This window comes from Lepus europaeus, chromosome 20 (assembly GCF_033115175.1).
Source record: "Lepus europaeus isolate LE1 chromosome 20, mLepTim1.pri, whole genome shotgun sequence".
Classification (NCBI taxonomy): Eukaryota; Metazoa; Chordata; class Mammalia; order Lagomorpha; family Leporidae; genus Lepus; species Lepus europaeus.
The window spans coordinates 45,367,228-45,388,456 of NC_084846.1; the positions used below are offsets into that span (position 1 = coordinate 45,367,228).

The 21,229-nt window shown below is 42.0% G+C and overlaps 1 protein-coding gene across 1 annotated transcript in view; it reads right to left on the reverse strand.

The window, feature by feature from the left end:
- The window catches only part of SCIN (scinderin), a 67,865-nt gene extending 66,276 nt beyond the window's left edge, over positions 1–1,589 (reverse strand). Inside the window, exon 1 of the mRNA XM_062178223.1 lies at positions 1,388–1,589. Coding sequence (XP_062034207.1) covers positions 1,388–1,586 — 199 coding nt within the window. The 5' untranslated portion in view covers positions 1,587–1,589. The remainder of the gene's footprint in view (positions 1–1,387) is intronic.
- Positions 1,590–21,229: the final 19,640 nt, after the last annotated feature.

Sequence of the window (21,229 nt, forward strand, 5' to 3'; positions counted from 1 at the left end):
GGCCATCACCATGCTACCTGGCATCATTCATTCACTAACCTAGGTTGTGTATTAAGGTTTGAGTGCTTTCTGACTCACAATGTAGACAGACTGCTATCTGTTACAACATTATAACAGGAATCATGACATTATAATGAATGGGAAATCAACATGTGTTCAGCCCTCACCTGAGCCTCTGGGAACAAGCCCCAAATTCTAACACCAAGTGCTATAATGACAAGTCAGATGTCCCTCTAAATATGACAGTATTTCTCATTTCTCAAATGCCTGTTCCCGGTGTGTGCTGTCACTTCTCAACGACGTCACTTCTCAATGTTTAAGAAAGAAATATCTTTCTTAAAATCTTCAAATGTTAGAAATAAAAAGAGCAGCTTTCAGGGGCTCCGTGTGCACCTGTGGTTTCGTGTGTTTTCCCCTTGAGCTCTAAACTAAAACGAAAGACACACAAATAGCGGGGAGGGGAGCTAGTTTTACAAGAAGGCAGAAAGGCTCAGATAATTGGCATGTTGTTCGCCGGGCGTGCCCACTGGCACAAGCCCTCCCATGGGGAGGCGGACAGTCAGGAAGTTTACGAGTAAAAGTAGAAGGTGGAAAGAGTGGGACACACAGGGCCCAGTGTCCTGACGGCCTGGCAGCACCGCCGCCCAAAATAATTGCTCCTGCCCAAGGAGCCGACCTGTTCCCCACAGTGTCCTTGTTCAAATAAATAACAAATTCACCAGCAATAGCCATGCAGCTCGCCTAAATAATGAACTGCATCACGCGGAGCTATTTATTTCCGTAGATGATACCTGTGTGTTTCACCCTGCTTCCGTACAAGCTCAGCAGCTCCCTCATCAACACAAGGGTTTGTTTGCCAACCCCGCAAACAGCCTCGGGCGGGCAGAATCCCGGCGCCAAAGGGTCTGGAAGACAAATCCCCGCACTTGGCGCAGAAACACCAACTTCGTGCCCAATGCACGTACTCAGGTTTGGATATTTGACTTCCCGCCAGCGGCGGCAAAGGTGTTTAACTTCATCTCCGCCCTGACAGGGAAGACCAGGACTGAACTTGTCGCCAGGCGAGCCGGGCTGGTCAGGGTGCAGAGGCCCTGGGCGGGAGCCGGCCTGCAGCCCAGGAATGGCCCTGACCGAGGTCAAAGCCAGGGGAAAGCCTACCCCGGGCTGGCCCGAGCCCCACGTTTGCAGCCTGCGACGAGGGGACTTCCGCGGGGCAGGAGGTGGCCAGCCGCCCGGGGAGGCCCGGCGGGCGCACGACGGGTGTGGAGGTCTCCAGCCAAGCCCGTTTTGGGGTGCCCACTCTCCCGCCAGCCCGCACATCTCACAACCCCAGCGTTTCCGCCTCTGTCCGCCGTGGGCGCGTCCCGGGCACCTGGCGCCGCCTTACCGAGCCAGAAGTGCAGGCGGTAGGCGAAGCCCCGGCTCGTCTGGACCGTGTGCAGCACCAGGTAGGCATCCCCGACGTAGAAGTCTCCGTGGGCGCTCTCGGGCACGGGCGCCAGCTCCAGCTGCTCGACCCGCCACACCTGCAGCCCCGCCTTCTTGCCGGCGCGCGCGAACTCCTCGTGGTACAGCTCCCGGGCCATGGCTCCCACCGGCACCCGGATGACCCTGGCGTCCGAGGGACCTGCGGCCACTTTATAAGGTTCACCCCGCGGAGAGGCGGGGCGTCCACGCCTGCTGCGAGCCGGGGCGGGAGTGGCTCCCCGGGAGGCGGCGGCTCCGCGCACTGAGCGCAGCGCGTCTCCCACGCTGCCGCGCCGCCAGCGGAATCAGCCTCCGCGAAATCTCCAGGTTCCGAGGGAACCGACAGAAGACATTCTAACAGAGGGAGGCGATGAAGGGCTATAAGCGCTTGGCACTCGCCCCGCTCGCCCTGCTCCGGCCAGGCCAGTTACTTCTGGGTCTTCCAAGGGCCTCCCGCCGAGGAGCAGGACCTGCTCTTCCTGGCCCTGGACCAGGTCTTAGAACAAGGCTTCCTCTGCACCTGCCCTTAGGGAGCAGAGCGGTTGCTGGAAGAAGTTTAATGCACTTTAAAAAAAAAAATTGGCTCTCCAAGTAACAGTCGTTCTAATCATCAGTTCCATCGTTTCATGGACCAGCCTCTCTGTCCCTGATGGCTGAAGCGACACCCCATCTTGAAGTCCCCATTTGGAAATCCCTCGCGGAACAGCACGTGTCAAGGTTCCCAGCTGCCCTGGCCCTGGGTGGGGACAGAGCTCTGTAAATCCGCAGGAGTGTGAGAGCTGTAGTTAAGCTCTCTGCCATCTGCCTTCTTTGGCCGGGGAAATTACTTGTGGGGAGGCGGGGAGGAGCAGCTGCTGCTCTCCTGAGGGTTATTTGTGGCTGTGATTTTTATGCGTGGCTTCCCTTTTGAGTTGCCTACTACCTGGCTGCAAGGTGTTGATTTTCTTATTGTCTTACCATGCCACTGTAGCATGGGAAAAGCATGGTAGAATGTGGATGGGAAATGTCTCTTTGGTTTGGGTTCATTTAATAGCAGCAGCTGTTATGGCAAAGGGCTCTACTGTTACTGCATATTTTTCTGTTGATGTCTCTCTAATTCTTTGCAGTTTAATGATAGGTACGTGTATCTCACCATCTCCCTTAATGTATTTTTTAAAAGAATTATTTATTTGAAAGTCAGAGTTACACAGAGAGAGAATGAGAGGCAGAGAGAGAGAGAGAGAGGTCTTCCAACCGCTGGTTCACTCCCCAAATGACCGCGATAGCCAGAGCTGAGCTGATCCAAAGCAGGAGCTTCTTCCAGGTCTCCCACGCTGGTGCAGGGGCCCAAGCACTTGGGCCATTTTCTACTGCTTTCCCAGGCCATAGCAGAGAGCTGGATGGCAAGAGGAACAGCAGGACTCGAACCGGTCCTCATATGGGATGCTGGTGCTGCAAGCTGGGGCTTTAACCCAGGGCGCAACAGCGCCCCCCCACCCCCGAAAGCATTTTAATTCCGTCATTCTCTGCTCCCAATGCGCTTGCTGTGCTTTGTGTTACAGCGGTTACCCCACTCAGCTGTGTGTTTTCACTCACAAGATCGAAGGCTCATTGAGATTCATGGCTCAGTATTTTATCCCCTGGCTTCATGGTGATATTTGTTCAACAGCAATGCCTGAGTTGTTGGTTTTGCAGGAAAATGCACTCATTTTTTCATCAGTTTACCAATTCTCACAGTCTAGGTAGAAACAGCCAATGGGTTTCACGGGAGTCAGGAGGTTTGAGGTACTGGGCCGTGGTGCTGAATTCAGTGTAGGTGTTCCAGAATGTTAACGCCCAAGGAGAAACTTCGCAGTTTAACCCTTGGAAAAAATAACCGTGTCAAGTCATGTGATGGATTCATCGTGCGAGTCATTAGAATACCTTGGCTTTACACAAATGGCTTCACAACTGGAGGAATCCCAGAGGTGAAAGGCAACTTATTTTACCCCCGTCACTGCAGACGACCACAGAATTGTTGAAACGAACCATATATGGAAGATAGGAAATGCGCTTTTGTTCCTGAAGAAGGAAACGCCTTAGACTGTTATTTGTTGAAAATCATGAAAGGGTAACTAAAAATGCACTTTTTTCTGGTAGTTCTACTAAGTGATAATTTGTTTGATTTGCCAAGTGGTTTGAGAAGATGATCATGGAAGCAGAAGTCAGAGGACAGAGCATTGTGATGATCAAGAGATGATGTACGGCGAAGCCCCGAGCGCATAATCAATAACCACAGTTAATGATCAGCAAGTGCCCTTAGCTCCAGAGCCTTGCAAGGCTTTGCGATTATTTAAACATAAAAATAGGCTCAAGGAGGCACTTTTTCATCCTTCCTGGCCACACTAGATAGAATAGAATTTTTAAAAATTTTAAAAATTTTAAGAGGCTTCAATCAGGATATTGAATTTTCCCTTTCATGAGTCAGTTGATTCAAAATTACTGCTGATATAATGATTCATATTTTCTAAATCTGTTTACCACAGCAGAAAGCAAGACCATGAAAACCTCTGCCTTAGTACTCAGTCATGCAGTATGCCTTTATCATTATCGCCAGTACATCCTTAGTATCATAAGTAATTTTGATAGTATGCAATTATTATTATTATATAGGCAGTTGCTAAACCCTGTGAGATTATTGACAGAAGACATCATCACTCCTTTAGAAATTTATGCATTAGAGAATGCTTATGACTGAAAGAAAAGGTGAAATCCTCATGGAGATTTATGATTTAAAATGATAATATTCCCTTTATGCTTACGTTTTAGTAAACAGAGGTCGGATAGTTTTAAATGAAATAAAATTGAGGCTAAAACTACTAAAGACTGTAGCAGCATTTTTTAATGCCTGATTTTTCCAAATGTTTCTAATTGCTAATAAACACAATTAGCATTTTATTCAGTCTTATTTTGTTTGTTTGTAACCCTGGATTTATCAGTTTGTGACAAATAAATCTAGATTTTTGGGGAATATGTCCACACTGTTTGAATGTCAGAACTGTGATACAAGGGGCCAGCGCTGTGGCTCACTTAGCTAATCCTCTGCCTGTGGCGCTGGCATCCCATATGGGTGCCGGGTTCTAGTCTCGGTTATTCCTCTTCCAGTCCAGCTCTCTGCTGTGGGCCAGGAGGGCAGTGGAGAATGGCCCAAGTGCTTGGGCTCCTCAGGGAGACCAGGAAGAAGCACCTGGCTCCAGATGGGAAGACTTTTCTGTCTGTGTCTCTCTCTCACTGTCTGTAACTCTACCTGTGAAAGAAAGAGAGAGAGAGAGAGAGAGAGAGAGAGAGAGAGAGAAAGAAAGAGAGAAAGAGAGAGAGAGAGAGAGAAAGAGAAAGATTACCTTAAAAAGAAAAAAAAGAACTGTGATACTGTAGAAAAGGTTGGAAGTCAGACAGGATCAGATTATCAAAGGCTAATGCATTCACTGAAGCTAAAAGGAAGGTAGTTCCCAAGAGTTTTCCTTCTGCTGGCCAGAGATCACTTCCTCTAACTAGTTCTCTTCTTGACTCAACATTCCTTTAGATGAGTCTGAGTGAAGCAACTTGACTGGTATTCCTTTTACTCTTGGCTTCCCCTTCTCTCGGTATTTTGAGCTTTCCGTGAAACCATGAGTTTCTAGGGACGATCCAAATTGATGGGAAGTGCTTTTGAAACTATCTTGTTACATATTTCAGAAAACACTGTATTTTGAAGCCTGGCAAAGGGAACTGCATCACCTCCATGTCTACCCAGCTCCTCTCATGAAATGACAAGGATCAGGGCTAAGCCGTTCAACACCGGTTCTGTGGACACCGACTGGGTGCTCACGCCTCTAGCCCAGGCCTTCTGAGGGAAGGTGGAAGCCCCTTGATTTCACCAAAGAAGTCTGGGCACGGGGACACTTGGAATGGTTTTTAAAAAATGAGTGAACATTTACAAAATTTTCCACTATTTTTATTTGAATATTTGTTGGGCATTTTTATGATTATAGTAGTTATATATGTTTACTGAAAACAGTTTTGAAAATACCAACCTACTGATTTATTAATTTATATGTAGAATGCTTTTTTTTTTTTAAAGAACTATTTATTTATTTGAAAAGCAGAGTTACAGAGAGGCAGAGGCAGAGAGAAAGAGGTCTTCCATCTGCTGGTTCTCTCCCCAGATGACCCCAACAGTTGGAGCTGAGCAGATCCTAAGCCAGGAGATTCTTCCAAGTCTCCCACATGGGTGCAGGGGCCCAAGGACTTGGGCCATCTTCTTCTGCTTTCCCAGGCCATAGCAGAAGTTGGATCAGAAGTAGAGTAGCTGGGACTCAAACCAGTACACATAAAGGATGCCAGGGCTGCAGGTGGTGGCTTTTTCCGCTAAGCCACAGTGCTGGCCCCAACATGCTTCTTTTATCACACAATTATTTTTTGCCCTTAATTTCTATAATGGTAGATCCTCACTGGTTTTTTCTAAACTTTCTTATCAATATTTACATTTAGTTCCACATGAAATTAAAAATCAAATATTACATTTTAACACTCTGTAAAAATAGCATAATCTCAGTATCTGGCCATGTATTGATACTTAGCAGTCAATAATATTTCATAATTTTTTAAAAAGTTTTATCCTAGACTTTTTATAATTGAATAGAATACATTTTTCATAATATTCTAAGCAACAAATACTGATTTATTTGAAATTAAAGATAAAAATTGATATAATATTAGAAAGTATAAAAATTCCAAAATTAATACAAGAAATAGAAACTCTTAATTGAACAATGTATGGTAAATAAACTATATATTTTTTTTGACAGGCAGAGTTAGACAGTGAGAGAGAGAGACAGAGAGAAAGGTCTTCCTTCCCATTGGTTCACCCCCCAAATGGCCACTGCGGCCGGCGCGCTGCGGCTGGTGCATGCACTGATCCGAAGCCAGGAGCCAGGTGCTTTCTCCTGGTCTCCCATGCAGGTGCAGGGCCCAGGCACTTGGGCCATCCTCTACAGCCTTCCCGGGCCATAGCAGGGAGCTGGACTGGAAGAGGAGCAACCGGGACAGAACCAGTGCCCTAACTGGGACTAGAACCCGGGGTGCCTGCGCCGCAGGTGGAGGATTAGCCTAGTGAGCTGCGGCGGTGGCCATAAATAAACTATTTTAAAAGCAAAAACTTTCATCCTATAAAGTACTAGGCCATAGAAGTTTATCATGTGAGTCTTACCACATGTATTTCCTACTTTACACTAGTTGAGCTAGAAAACAAAAGAAGACAAGCTGCTTAAATTGTTTTTATGTGACTGTTATAACTATACACTTTAATAAAGGCAGTTCACATAAATTACGGTTCAATTTCATTTATGAATATCAATACCAATATCATAATTTTTTCTTTAAACAAAATTCATTTGGTTTTTAAAAGAATTTGGTTTTTCTGGGAATTTTACTTTATTTCTATATATATCTAGTGAACTACATTTTTAAAAAAAGATTTATTTATCTACCTGAAAGGCAGAGTTAAAATTCAAGCTAAATTTATTTGGTTTAAAGAAAACAACTATTTTGTCCAAATAGAGTAAAAAAGAATCAAAGCTCTTCTGTTCAAAAATCTTAGAAAACTATGTGAAAGAGAATTTTCTTTTTTAAACAAAGATACATTTATTTGAAAGGCAGAGTTAGGGAGAAAGAGAGACGGAAATCTTCTATCCATTGGTTCACTTCCAATATTCTCAATCTAATTATATAATAATAAATTATAACAATAACATATTAAATAGAGAACATTAAGGACATTTCATTTAAGTTTGGTTTTAAAAAACTGGGAAATCCCGTCATGGCTTAACAGGCTAATCCTCTGCCTTGTGGTGCTGGCACACCGGGTTCTAGTCCCGGTTCGGGCGCCAGATTCTATCCCGGTTGCCCTTCTTCCAGGCCAGCTCTCTGCTATGGCCCGGGAAAGCAGTGGAGGATGGCCCAAGTGCTTGGGCCCTGCACCCTCATGGGAGACCGGGAGAAGCGCCTGGCTCCTGGCTTCAGATCAGCACGATGCGCCGGCTGCAGCGGCCATTGGAGGGTGAACCAAGGGCAAAAAGGAAAACCTTTCTCTCTGTCTCTCTCTCACTATCCACTCTGCCTGTCAAAAAAAAAAAAAAGTAAAAAAAAAATAAAAAAAAAAAACTGGGAAATCCACCAACTCCACTATCCAACAGGGAGCAGAACTCTTGGAGAATGCAAAGGCCAGGAAAACAAAAAAGGTATTAGTAATTGCTAGGAAAAATTAAAATTCACTATTTCTTTTTTGTTTTTTAAGTGTATTTTTGACTGGCTGTTGGTTCACACCCCCCCACCCCCACCCCGGGGCCACTGTGGGTGGCACACTGCAGCTGGCACACCACACTGATCCGAAGCCAGGAGCCAGGAGCTTCTCCTGGTCTCCCATGCAGATGCAGGGCCCGAGGACTTGGGCCACAGCAGAGAGCTGGACTGGAAGAGGAGCAACGGGGACAGAATCCGGCACCCCCACCAGGACTAAACCCGGTGTGTTGGCGCCGCAGGCGGAGGATTAGCCTAGTGAGCTGCAGTGCTGGCCAAAATTCACTATTTCTTGATGATGTAAATAAAAAGCTTAAGCACCTACTGACAAAATAATAGAACTGAAAGGAAAATTCAGTGATTAGTGAGTGATTGCCATAAATATCAGATCAAAATGATCCAAATTTATTAAACTGATTGTCTCTGTGAGCTCAGAGTAGAAAGAAATTTCATAAACAAAACCAAGAATTTTGAAGTATGAAAGGAAAAATTGATAGGTTTAACCTCATTAAACTGAAGATGTAGTTTCAAAATAGAACAAAGACAATGCTCAGTGATGGTTGATAGAATGTGTAAAAACATATAATTCTTTTCATTTTATGAATTATCAACTATATTGAGAATATATACAGGCCGGCGCCGCAGCTCACTTGGCTAATCCTCCTCCTGCGGCACTGGCACCTGGGTTCTTATCCCGGTTGGGGCTCCGGATTCTGTCCCGGTTGCCCCTCTTCCAGGCCAGCTCTCTGCTATGGCCCGGGAGTGCAGTGGAGGGTGGCCCAAGTGCTTGGGTCCCTGCACCCGCATGGGAGACTAGGAGGAATTACCTGTCTCGCGGCTTCAGATCAGCGCAGCGCACTGGCCATGGCAGCCATTAGGGGAGTGAACCAATGGAAAGAAGACCTTTCTTTCTCTCTCTCTCTCTCTCTCACTGTCTATAACTCTTCCTCTGTCTCTCTCTCACTGTCTAACTCTGCCTGGCAAAAAATAAAAAAATAATAATAAAAAGAGAATATATACAAATACAAAGGACTCAGCAAGAGGGAAGCTAAATATCTTACAGAAGTGTAATTTGTGAATATGGGGTGATCTGAAATACCATGAAGTATATGAAGAATGTTCAGTAATTTGGTCCTCACTATTAATGGAAGGAACCAAATAGTCAATATTTGAATGCCTACCACAGCCAGGCATTATTCTAAGTTCTTTTAAAATGATAACTGTCCTGCTCCTTGTAACACTACTAGGAGTTGTGTATCACTGTTATCTCATTTTACAGATCAGGGAACAGGAACATGAAGCTACTGTAGCAGTAAGTGGTAGTCCTAGGACTAGAGTCCAGTTGGGCTTGCTTTGAGCCCATGCCCCTAACCATGGCAACAGGGATTGTCCACTGTTCTGCTGTACACTACTTATAGCTGTAAGTTTGTTAAAGATGAGACAGATCTTACATAAAAAGTTCTGTGATGTCAACAGCTGGCAAAAGAGAAACTTTGTATAACATAGAGAGGGGCAGCTCTTACATTATGTAGCCCTTTGGAAAATAATCTGGTACTGTTTAGTGAAAAATGTAGGGCCACCCTTTGTGCCCCTGAATTCCACCTTTGTGTGTGTTCTCAAAGCTCTTTCTCACAGATGCACAAGAAGACATGCACAACGATGCTCACTAGAGTATGCTGTGAGAGAAAGAAGCTGGAAGCAACCTAGATCAAAAGTAGGTAAATGTATGAATAAAATGTGACATCTGATCTATGTGAAAGAAATGATATACAGAGTCAGAGGTGATTAACAACATGGCAGGAATAGCAGTGTAGGGAAACTCAAACCTAGAAGGCTAAATAAGATATAAGAGAATGCAATTCCATTTTTGCAGTTGAAAGCCCATTTATATGAATGAAAGTGAATTTTGTAGATGTGCATACTTGCACATGACCATGAACCATGTGGAATGTGGCTTGGAGGAGTATATTTTCATTGCATGTGAGTGGGTGCCTGGTAGGGATGGGAGGGGATTGATGATGGAGCAATGAATGGGATCCGTCATGAAATAAAACACGAAAGAGGGAAGTCAACTGATTGTTAATAAGTCAGTCAGGAACCAAAGTGTAGTACTAGCTCAGTTCTGGGAGAGCTAGAATCCCAGTGCAAAACAAAATACAGTGACAAAAAAATTTAATGTATCTCTATAGATAAGAAGTAGTTTTTTAATGTTTGTATATTGATATTTAAAATTTAGATATTTTAATTAAAATTGCTTAGGGATTTAAAGAAATATTTAAAGAAAAATAATACTCTTTAGAAGACCTAAATAATATTAGAGAATTACTATAGATAAATATATTCCAATAATCCTTTATTCTAAAATATAATTAGATTTTTTCCTGGGCATGCTTTTAGCTTGTGTGACCTCTCCCATACCCTCCCACACAACAATTTTTTCCCCTTAGAAGCGTTTTACATGAACTCTGAAACCTGAGTTACTAATTGACCATTTTATTGCCATCTAGATTAAGAATTTGTAGGAAAATGCGTGTTCTTATGACCTGAAATCTTGTAGCCTTCCAAACTATCGTTACAAAAGTTTCTAGTAATTGAGAATAGTATACCTTATATTGCATGCATTTTGGCATTTTGATCTAATTTTAAAGCTTGTCCCACCTACTCAACATGTTTGCTTGCTGATTCCAGGAAACAGGAAGAAGGAAACTGCTTGGTAAAGTCCTAAAGACAGAAAAATGAGGCAAGGAGTTTCTTTCCATTCACTTCTATTTCCAATGGTCTTAATCACGTAAAATCCTCCTGTATTTATGGCCTTTGCTTTGTGGTCACAATATTTAGTTACTTAAACAATGACAATGAGAAGTTGCAACATCTATAGTCCTTAAGTGTAAGAGGTAAAAAAACAAAAACAAACAAACAAACAAAAAAACAAGCTGGAGTTGTAAAATGTTTAAGAGTAAAGTGATGTTGTATCTGGGATTTATTCTGAAGTGTTCCAGGAATAAAGTTGGGGAGGCATGGATGACATAGAATTGCCCAATGGATGATGACTGATGCTGATTGATGGGGTTATAGAGGTTTATGCTTCTTTTAGGTCCACCTTTCTTTATGTTTAAAAATATCCATTATAGTTTCTCAAAATAAAACAAACTTGGGGCTTTGTGTGGTTTTTAAAATCATCTAGCCATAATTACCTTCTGAAATATTTTGAAATGAATTACAGGCTCTCAGAGCTGGATACATTTGTAAACGTTTATGATGCCAGTCTACTGGGCCAGCCATGCTCAGGCTGAAACCCTTTTACAAAACAACTAGGGGTTAAGGGCTGCTTTCTCACACGTGTGGAAATCATGGATACCTTTTTTCTCCAAGTTTGTGTAGGGCAGCTCTCACAGATGTCAATTTCTCACTCATCAAGCAATTTAAGAATTAAACGATCAAGTCATGACTACTGATTATCATCAAGTAATTTTGTGAAGAGAGAGAACTTTTGTTTTCCAATTTCTAAAAGGCAGCACAGGGATCAATTACCATAAAAGAGATTAGTGAGTGACATTGAGCTATGGAAATATCTACTGAATAGTTTTAGGGAGACTTTTCTATATTAAAACACTACTTAAAAATTACTACCATTTATTTCCACTTATACTATGAAAGTACATGGTATAAGTTCATGAAAGTTCATGGCAATTCAAACATTTAAAATTATGAAAGCTAAAATCTAGAGGGGAATGCTGATAGGCTGAGGGAAGCCACACTAGAGGCCCCTGCCCTGGAAGGCTTCATAGGTATAGTAACGGTGTGATTCTCTGACTTCTCTCTTATCAAGTAAAATAAACTTATTTTTTAGACAAAGGTGATGTCTTCAAGAAGATAATTTTCCCCTGTGTCATTTGGATAATTCAAGTAGATTATCAATTTACAGAGCATAATATTCCTTCTTGGAATTGTTAGATTAAAAGTGAATCTACAAGGCCGGCGCCGCGGCTCAATAGGCTAATCCTCCGCCTGTTGTGCCGGCACACCGGGTTCTACTCCCGGTCTGGGCGCCGGCTTCTGTCCCAGTTGCTCCTCTTTCAGTCCAGCTCTCTGCTGTGGCCCGGGAAGCCAACGGAGGATGGCCCCAGTGCTTGGGCCCTGCACCTGCATGGGAGACCAGGAGAGGCACCTGGCTCCTGGCTTCGGGTCAGCGCAGTGCGCCAGCCGCAGCGCGCCGGCCTCAGCGGCCATTGGAGGGTGAACCAACGGCAAAGGAAGACCTTTATCTCTGTCTTTCTCTCTCACTGTCCACTCTGCCTGTCAAAAAAAAAAAAAAAAAAAAAAAAAAAAAAGTGAATCTACAGAAAGCTCTCTGCCCAATAGTTAAGCACAGTTTAAAAGTTTCATAAATAAGACTGAAACAGAAAAAAGTTTAAGGGTCTGTCTCAATGAAAGGAAAATCATCTGAATCTGAATATTTTCATTTAGTGTTTCAATCAGTGGAAGAAATTGAATGTTTTTTCATAGTTGTTTAAAAACAAGAATTATCTTTGCTTTAAGATTTTCTTCAATTCCAGAAAACATAGTAAAAGGCATTCTTCAACCTAAAGAGTAGAATAAAAACATGCCTCTCTTTATGCATCAAATTTTGTAGAGGAATAAGTCAAATATTTAGTAATTTACAAGGCTTAGTTTAACAGAGTTAACGTTTCGGTGTCGGTGATAAAATTTGAGATGAAAAGCCATTGGAAACTTATTTTCCTTTCTTGGCTTGCATAAATTCTAGAGGCAGTCAAGAATCCAGACTCTGAAATTAACTACCTGGATTTAATTTCCAGATGCTCCATTCATAAATTATGTGGTCTTTGGCAAATAAGTAACCTCGTCAACCTCACCATCTATACAATAGTGATGATGAATGCATATCAAACACTTTTATATTAAGAGATATGTTCAGGGGCCAGTGCTGTGGCACAGTGGGAAGCACCAGCATCCCATATGGGCACCAGTTCAAGACCCGGCTGCTCCACTTCCAATCCAGCTCTGCTATGGCCTGGGAAAGCAGTAGAAGATGTCCTAAGTCCTTGGGCCCCTGCACCCATGTGAGAGACTCAGAAGAAGCTCCTGGCTCCTGGCTTCATATTGACACAGCTCTGGCTGTTGTGGCCAACTGGGGAGTGAACCATTGGATGGAGGACCTCTCTCTCTCTCTCTCTCTCTCTCTCTGCCTCTCCTCTCTCTGTGTAACTCTTTCAAATAAATAAATCAATATTATAAAAAAAGATATGTTCATTGTTAGACTGAACATAGCAAGTGCATAACAAATAACTATTTATTTATAGAATGTGCTCAAAAAAGCAATTATTTTCTCTAGGAGAGAAATTCTATTTAAAGTATACAGCAATTAATTTGTATATTTGGCACAATAATTGTTTTGAAAAACTTCTTGGAGAAGTATTTGTAAAAACGCAACATGTAGCTGTGCAGTTGAAAGATTCTGAAAGCTGTCCTGAAATTCACTAAAAAATACAAAGTTTTCTCATTGGAAAACTATTTCCTTTGGGCTTTAACCCAAAGGAAATTTGGTTTGAATTAGCATTGGGAATCACTGCTTTTTTTACTCTAAAACAAATGCTTGATAGTCTCCACATAACTCTGAGAATGACGTCATTTAATATTTTTCACAGTTATTTTCCTAAAACTCACTCAAAATTTTAACAAAGCTCAAAACTTTCATAAAGAGAGATATGGGGTCCAGTGCTCTCGAGTCGTAGGTGAAGCCACCATCTGCAGCACTGGCCTCTCATACGGGTGCCTGGGAGTTCCAGCTGTTCTTCTTCCATTCCACCTCCCTGCTAATGAGCCTGGGAAAGCCCAGGAAGATGATCCAAATGCTTGGGTCTCTGCCACCCACATGGGAGTCCCGAATGGAGCTTCCGGCTCCTGACTTTGACATGGCCTAGCCCTGGCTATTGCAGCCATTTGGGGAGTGAACAAGTGGATGGAGGATCTCCCTTTCTGTTAACTCTGCCTTTCAATAAATAAATAATTACATAGATGTTCAAAAAAAGAAATATGAGGGGCCGGTGCTGTGGCTCACTTGGTTAATCCTCCACCTGCGGTGCCAATACAATTTTTGGGCCCTATGAATGTGGACAGGTTCATCGTTTTGCTCATCATTGCTGTACACCTTTTTGCAAGTGTAGACCACTTTTCTTCCATTGCTTTAAATGCTTTTATTAATATTCTCAGCAAGGCCATAATTGAATCTGATAAAAAGCTTCCTCAGGCATTTCTCAAAAGGTTGCATTCTTATCTAATAGGATCTTAATATTTTAAATGTACTGACCTTGCATTTGACTGCACAGGGAGATCAAAGTTAGAATTCAACTATTTCCTGTTGGAGAAGGAAAGGAGACTAAGTCTTTGAAAAAGGCATCAAGAGACCTCAGAATGCTCTTGGTGACTGGGGAGAGACCACCTCCCTGGGGTCTCGACAGCACTGACCGTGGGACCTGTGCCCTGCTTCCCTGCTGATCCAGTTCAGGGGTGCACGTTCCAGAGACACTGTCACCTACCGCATGACTGGGGCAAGTCCCGATCTCTGTGGTGGCTCTTAGGATTGAGTCAGCTCATGTACAGTCCTGAAGATGGTGCTACCGCAAGGTCAGAACTCAGTAACTATTAGCTATTACTGTTTTCATAGGCACCTACACAGACTAACGCATGTCTATGTGTATGTATGTGTAAGTATCTATATTTACACATAGGTACACAGAGATACACATGCATATTCACATATATGCAGCAAAATTCTACAGCTATTGCTTTTATCTTACATTTTTACTTATGTAGGACTTTTTCAGTAAATACATGCAAACTATGTCATTAAAATTACTATCTTCTAGCATATTTTAGAAATCTGCCATCTTTATACTGCTGACTATTGATTTTTCTTTTCAGATTTTTTTGCTTTACAAATAATAATTAAAGGTACAAGTTTCTATATATAACCTTGTATATGAGTACCAGTCTTTCTGAAAAACAAATTCTTGGAAGTGATACTGATAGGTCAAATTATATTTTAATTTATTCATGTTTTTAAAACATATTTATTTATTATTTGAAAGGCAGAGTTACATAGAGACACACAGAGAAGAGAGAGGAAGAGAAAGATCTTCCATCTACTGATTAACTCCCCAAATGGCCACAATGGCTGGAGCTGGGCCCATCCAAAGCCAGGAGAGAGGAGCTTCTTCTGGATCTCCATATGGGTGCAGGGGCCCAAATACTTGGACCATTTTCAGTTGCTTTCTCAGGAGCATTAACTGGGAGCTGGATCAGAAGTGGAGCAGCTGGGACTCCACAACCAGTGCCCATCTGCTACAGTGCCAGCCTCTCAATTTATATTTATATTTAAAATTCTAATAGTCATTCCCAAAGTGTTATCCAAATTATCATACTATTTTATATTTCTAAAATGTGTAAGGCTGATCATTTCCTTGGACCTTAACCAACACAATGCTACCAATTTAATTGCAAATCCAACTGGTAAACATTGTACTGCATTTGGCTTTAATTTGCCTTTCCTGGCTAATAGTGAAGGTGTGCATATTCCTTTATTTTTTAGTTTTTTGTAAGTATTTTGTGACTTTCATGTTCATTGTATTGTATGTTTATCTATTGTACTTCAATCATTGTGTGTATTAGAAATGTTAGGGGCAGGTATTTGGTGCATAAGTTAAGACACCACTTGGGACACCCACATCCCTTATCAGAGGGCCTGGGCTGGAGTCTCAGCTCCGCTTCTGATCCCAGCTTTCTGCTAATGTGCACCCTGGAAACAGCAGATGATGGCTCCAGGAGCTGAACCCTTACCCCACCCCCGCCTCATGTCAGAGACCTGGATCGAGTTCCTGACTCCCAGCTTCAGCCTGGCCCAGCCCTGACCTTTGGTGAATGAGTCAGCAAATGCAAGATCTTGCTCTGTGTGTGTCTGTCTCTGTGTCTCTGTGTGGTCTGTCTCTCTGCCTTCCTAATAAACGAAAGTTTACAAAGAATTAAAACATATGTTAACTCCGTGTTTCATGTATATGGTACACGCATTTTATCTAGCATGTGCTTGTATGTAGTAGCTGGCCTTCCCACACTGGACTTAAAATATTCTCCTATCTTCTAATCATTTTACAGCTTTACTTTTTCTCCTCAGCTATTTGGTCTACATACAAAGCCTACATATGATTTCTTATATGGTGGTTGTAAATACATAGCTTGTTTCCATCTACATAGGTACAAATTGGTTCATTATTAAATAAATACAAAATCAGAGACAGAAATTGAAATGTAGATAGGACTTTTTTTTTAAATAAAGATTTATTTATTTATGTGAAAGTCAGAGTTACACAGAGAGAGAAGAGGCAGAGAGAGAGAGAGAGAGAGGTCTTCCATCCGCTGGTTCACTCCCCAATTGACCGCAATGGCTGGAGCTGAGCCAATCCGAAGCCAGGAGCCAGGAGGTTCTTTCAGGTCTCCCATGTGGGTGCAGGGGCCCAAGGACTTGGGAAATCCTCTACTGCCTTCCCAGGCCATAGCAGAGAGCTGGATCGGAAGTGGAGCAGCCGGGTCTTGAATAGGCACCCATATGGGATGCCATCGCCCCAGGCCAGGGTGTTAACCTGCTGCGCCACAGCGCAGGCCCAAGGTAGATAGGACTTTAAAAAGTATTCATTTCGGGGTCCCATCTTGATATCTAAATGATGAAGAGCCCCCAAAAGAAAAATCCTACAGTTTAGGGTAATTTAATTAGAATATTAAGAGTGGATGATTGGTGTGAAATTGCTTCATTTGGGGCCATTTCCTGCTACGCTGTGTTAAGCAATCTGGCTGGTACTGTTTTCACATTTAGTTTCCTCCTGTAGATATTTTTGGCCTTCCCTGAAACCATGCATTATTTAAAATATGTAGAAATCATTATTGAGCTCTTTTTCTTTGTGTGTGTATTTTATTTTTATTTTTTAATTTTAATTAGTTTTTAAGATTCAGTGTGCTTTGTAGATACAATTCTTTTTTTTTTTTTTTTTTTTTTTTTTACAGGCAGAGTGGACGATGAGAGAGAGAGACAGAGAGAAAGGTCTTCTTTTTTTTTTTTCCATTGGTTCACCCCCCAGTGGCCGCTGCAGCCGGCGCACTGTGGCTGGCGCATGCACTGATCTGAAGCCAGGAGCCAGGTGCCTCTCCTGGTCTCCCATGCGGGTGCAGGGCCCAAGGACCTGGGCCATCCTCCACTGCACTCCCGGGCCAGAGCAGAGAACTGGACTGGAAGAAGAGCAACCGGGACTAGAACCCGGGGTGCTGGCGCTGCAGGCGGAGGATTAGCCTATTGAGCCGCGGCACCGGCCTACAATTCTAATCTAAGAACATAATGATATTCCCTTAGTTTTTCAGATAACATATTTTAAATTTACATTACAGTAAAAAGGCTTAATACTTCACAGAATTGGAAATTTAACAAGTGAAAAGCAAGAAGACCTTAGTTTAGTGGGAATATAGACAATAGTTATAAATAATAATTGATTGGAAATATAACCATTTCACCCATGTACAATAAAATATAACTACAGAACATTAGAACTCTAATAGTGTAACATTCTTAACTGTTAGTTTCACAATGGTATAAAACAAAGTTATACAAAACTATATTTGCAGCAATACTGATACACACAGACATTTCTTTCTTTCTTCTTTCTTTCTTTTTTGTTTGTTTCTTAATTTTAGCTCCTACATGTAAGGGAGAACACACGGTGTTTGTCTCTCAGAGTCTGGCTTATTTCACTCAATGTGATGCCCTCCAGTTGTGTTCATTTTGCTGCAAATGGTAGAATGTCATTCTTTTTAACAGCTGACTAATATTCCATTATCTATATACTTCAGTTTTTCGTTGTCTATTCATCTGATGATGGACATCTTGGTTGACTCCAAATTTTGGCCATTGTGAACAGTGCTGCTGTGAATGTGGTGGTACAGGTGTCTCTCTGATACATTGTGTTCAAGTCTTCCTGTTACACACCCAGTAGTGGGATTGCTGGGTCATATGGCAGGTCTATCTCTAGTTTTTTAAGAAATCTCCACACTGTTTTCCACAGTGGCTGCACTAGTTTACATTACATTCCTACCAACAGTGTGTAAATGTTCCCCTTTGTCCACATCCTTGCCAGCATTTATTACTCTCTGTGTTTTGGATTTTAGCCATTCTGACAGGGATGAGGTGATATGTCATTGTAATTTTGATTTGCATTTCCCTGATGGCTAGTGATGCTGGAGATTTTTTTTAAAGATAATTTTTTCAAATTTCTGTCTGAGAAAGCGTCTGCAACTTCTTATTTGGCTCAACCCACTTCTGAAACTAATGAAGTTTAATATTCCATTATTACATATCCTCTGTACATGAAGATATTAATTTGATAGGCCATGTTCATGTAGGAAAATATTTGTAATTTGAATCACCTTATACATATAATAAAATATGTATATAGATGTGTATAGGCACATTTGAACAAAAACTTTAAAGGGATAATCTGTAGTACATGTGTTTCTTTGAAGAGATGGTTTTAATTTTTATTAGCATTATTATTAGCATTAATTGTTTCTTTTTACCTGTGAAATAAACCATAAGGAGTTTTAGAAATATATAAAAATGTAAAGAAAATTATTATTATTATTATTTTGATAGGCAGAGTTAAACAGTGAGAGAGAGAGAGAGACAGAGAGAAAGGTCTTCCTTCCGTTGGTTCACCCCACAAATGGCCGCTATGGCTGGTGCGCTGCACCGATCTGAAGCCAGGAGCCAGGCGCTTCTTCCCAGTCTCCCATGGGGTGCAGGGCCCAAGCACTTGGGCCATCCTCCATTGCCCTCTTGGGCCACAGCAGAGAGCTGGACTGGAAGAGGAGCAACCAGGACAGAACCAGCGCCCCAACTGGGACTAGAACCCAGAGTGCCGGTGCCGCAGGTGGAGGATTAGCCTAGTGAGCTGTGGCGCCGGCCGAAAATTATTTTCTAACATAATTAAGTTAAATATTTTTAAATTTGTCTTTCTAGCCTATGTATGCATATGTGATTTTTGAACAACATTAATGCTACATTGGCATAATTTTTCCTTGCAAAAAAGAATATTTGCAGTTCACAATTAACAAGCAATACCAGAAATACTCCAGAAGCTTCAGCGTGGCCATTTTCCATTGTCTGCAAGGATGTGAATACAGATCTCATGGAGTTTTATTTCCATTTTCCATGCTCTTGAACAGTTAACCATTAATGTTCTTTGCAAACCTCAAAGTTAAGCTGATACTTTCCTTAGACTTGCCAATAAATTAAGTGCAAGTATTTTCCCTAGAAGTTTTATTTCTTACCACACAGGGTGATATTTTTGCTTCAAGTCCAATGAGCAAGAATCTTAAAAATTTAACATTCATGATAGAGGCAAAGCAACGGAAGCACGTACTGCTCCACAGAGGTATTAATTTGGAACTCAGACTTCGTTCTCATCAACAGCTAGTGGATGACTTTGATCTGCCTGGGCTCCCAAGAGTGGAGATCAATAACCAGGTCATCTATACCTCAAGCAGCTCTCCGACTCCTTCAGCGAAGCCATTCTTTGAACAACTGTTTAATGAGCATTGCCCGTCTGGGACACAACAGTGAACACACAGATCCCTGCCTTCATGAGGTTCCCCTGTAAGGAGGAGGATCCCAGTGGCTGGAGAAGAGGACGTGAGGAGAGTAGCTGGTGATGAGCACAGAGAAGTAGGAAGGACCAGAGAGATACTGGAAGAACTTTGGCTTAGGATGGAAAGACGTCAGAGGGACTTGAGCAGAGAAAGTACATGATAGGAGCTGCATTTCGAAGGGATCAAACAATTTTGCTGTTGAGAATTGTCTGAAATGGGTGTGGGCTTTCAAGGGACCTCAAAATAGGAGCTGGTTATAGTAATTCAGGCAGAACGGCAGGGATCGGGACTAGTGTATTTCCTAGAGGTGGTGAAAAGTAGCTGGATCCATGCTACGGGTTGTGAGATCCAGACTGGAGACAAGGATAATTATACCTTATTTTCATTTTTTACTTCAGTTATATTATTTGCCTTAGCACAGAAGGTGGAGTTCCTATTCACTAAGATAAGGACTGAGAATAGTAGGGTTAAGTTTCTGGATATGGTAAATTTGAGATGATTGTTGGATATCATGGGGAGATGCCAAGATCCCTGTAGGTAAGAATCTGAGAGTCTGGAGTTCAGGAAGCTGCAGCGTTAAGTACATCTGTGCTGGAAGTCTTAGGCATGAAGATAAAAAGAATCAAATCCTCAAGCATCCCAACCTTTCTAAACACATATTCTGAGTAAATTCATCTCTCTAATGTATTTTTTAGCTTTTTATTTCTGAATAGTTTTAAATTTACAAAACAAAAATCATGAAGTTACGCAGCGTTCCAATATACCCCACAGCCAGATTCTCCTATTATTGACATCACGTTAGTGTGAAATACTTGTCACAATCTACTTAATCCAGTATTTATTTATTTATGAATTATTTATTTATTTTAAAGTCAGAGTTACACAGAGAGAGGAGAGGCAGACAAAGAGAGAAAGAGAGAGAGAAAGAGAGGTCTTCCATCCGATGGTTCACTTCCCAATTGGCCACAATGGCCAGAGCTGTGCCCATCCGAAGCCAGGAGTCAGGAGCCTCTCTGGGTCTCCCACATACGTGCTGGGGCTCAAGGGCTTGGGCCATCTTCTACTGCTTTCCCAGGCTAATGCAGAGAGCTGGATTGGAAGTGGAGCAGCCGGGTCTCAAACTGATGCCCAAATGGGATGCCGGCGCTTCAGGCCAGCGCATTAACCCGCTGTGCCATAGCACTGGCCCCAATGCAATATTTATTATGTTTATTTTTCTAAAGAATAAATGTCTCTTAATGGATCACTTATTAAAATCCAAGGAAATTGAATTATGCAGAACATCCTTTGAAAAGTGATATAATTCATTGCCTCATCTTTCCACTGAATGTTGCTTATGTAAACAGAGATATTAAAAACCTATTTGACTTTATTTCAATTAATTTTCATGGTAAAATTGGAAAAGAGGATAATTCACTCAATAGAGCTGGCAGTGATATTAAGCTCTTCTGTCTCCCATTGTTTTTTGTTTAAAATGTCAGCAACCAAATCTTGATCAGAAACAAAGAAGAAATTTTAAGTCACTGATTTTCTTTCTCTTAAGGTTTTCAACAGAATTTTGGAAAATAGTTGCAGTAAGTTGAAGAGAAAGAATTCCCCAACTCCCAAGTTGGAACTATAAATTCCCAAAGCCTGAAGATCTTAAAAAAGGACATCTGTTGTCTCTATTAGTTGAAGATTTTCTCTCATTTAATATGCTTAATGTCAAACAAGCTTCTAAAAGTGCACAAATATTAGAAAAAATTAGAATGATAGATTCAGAGTT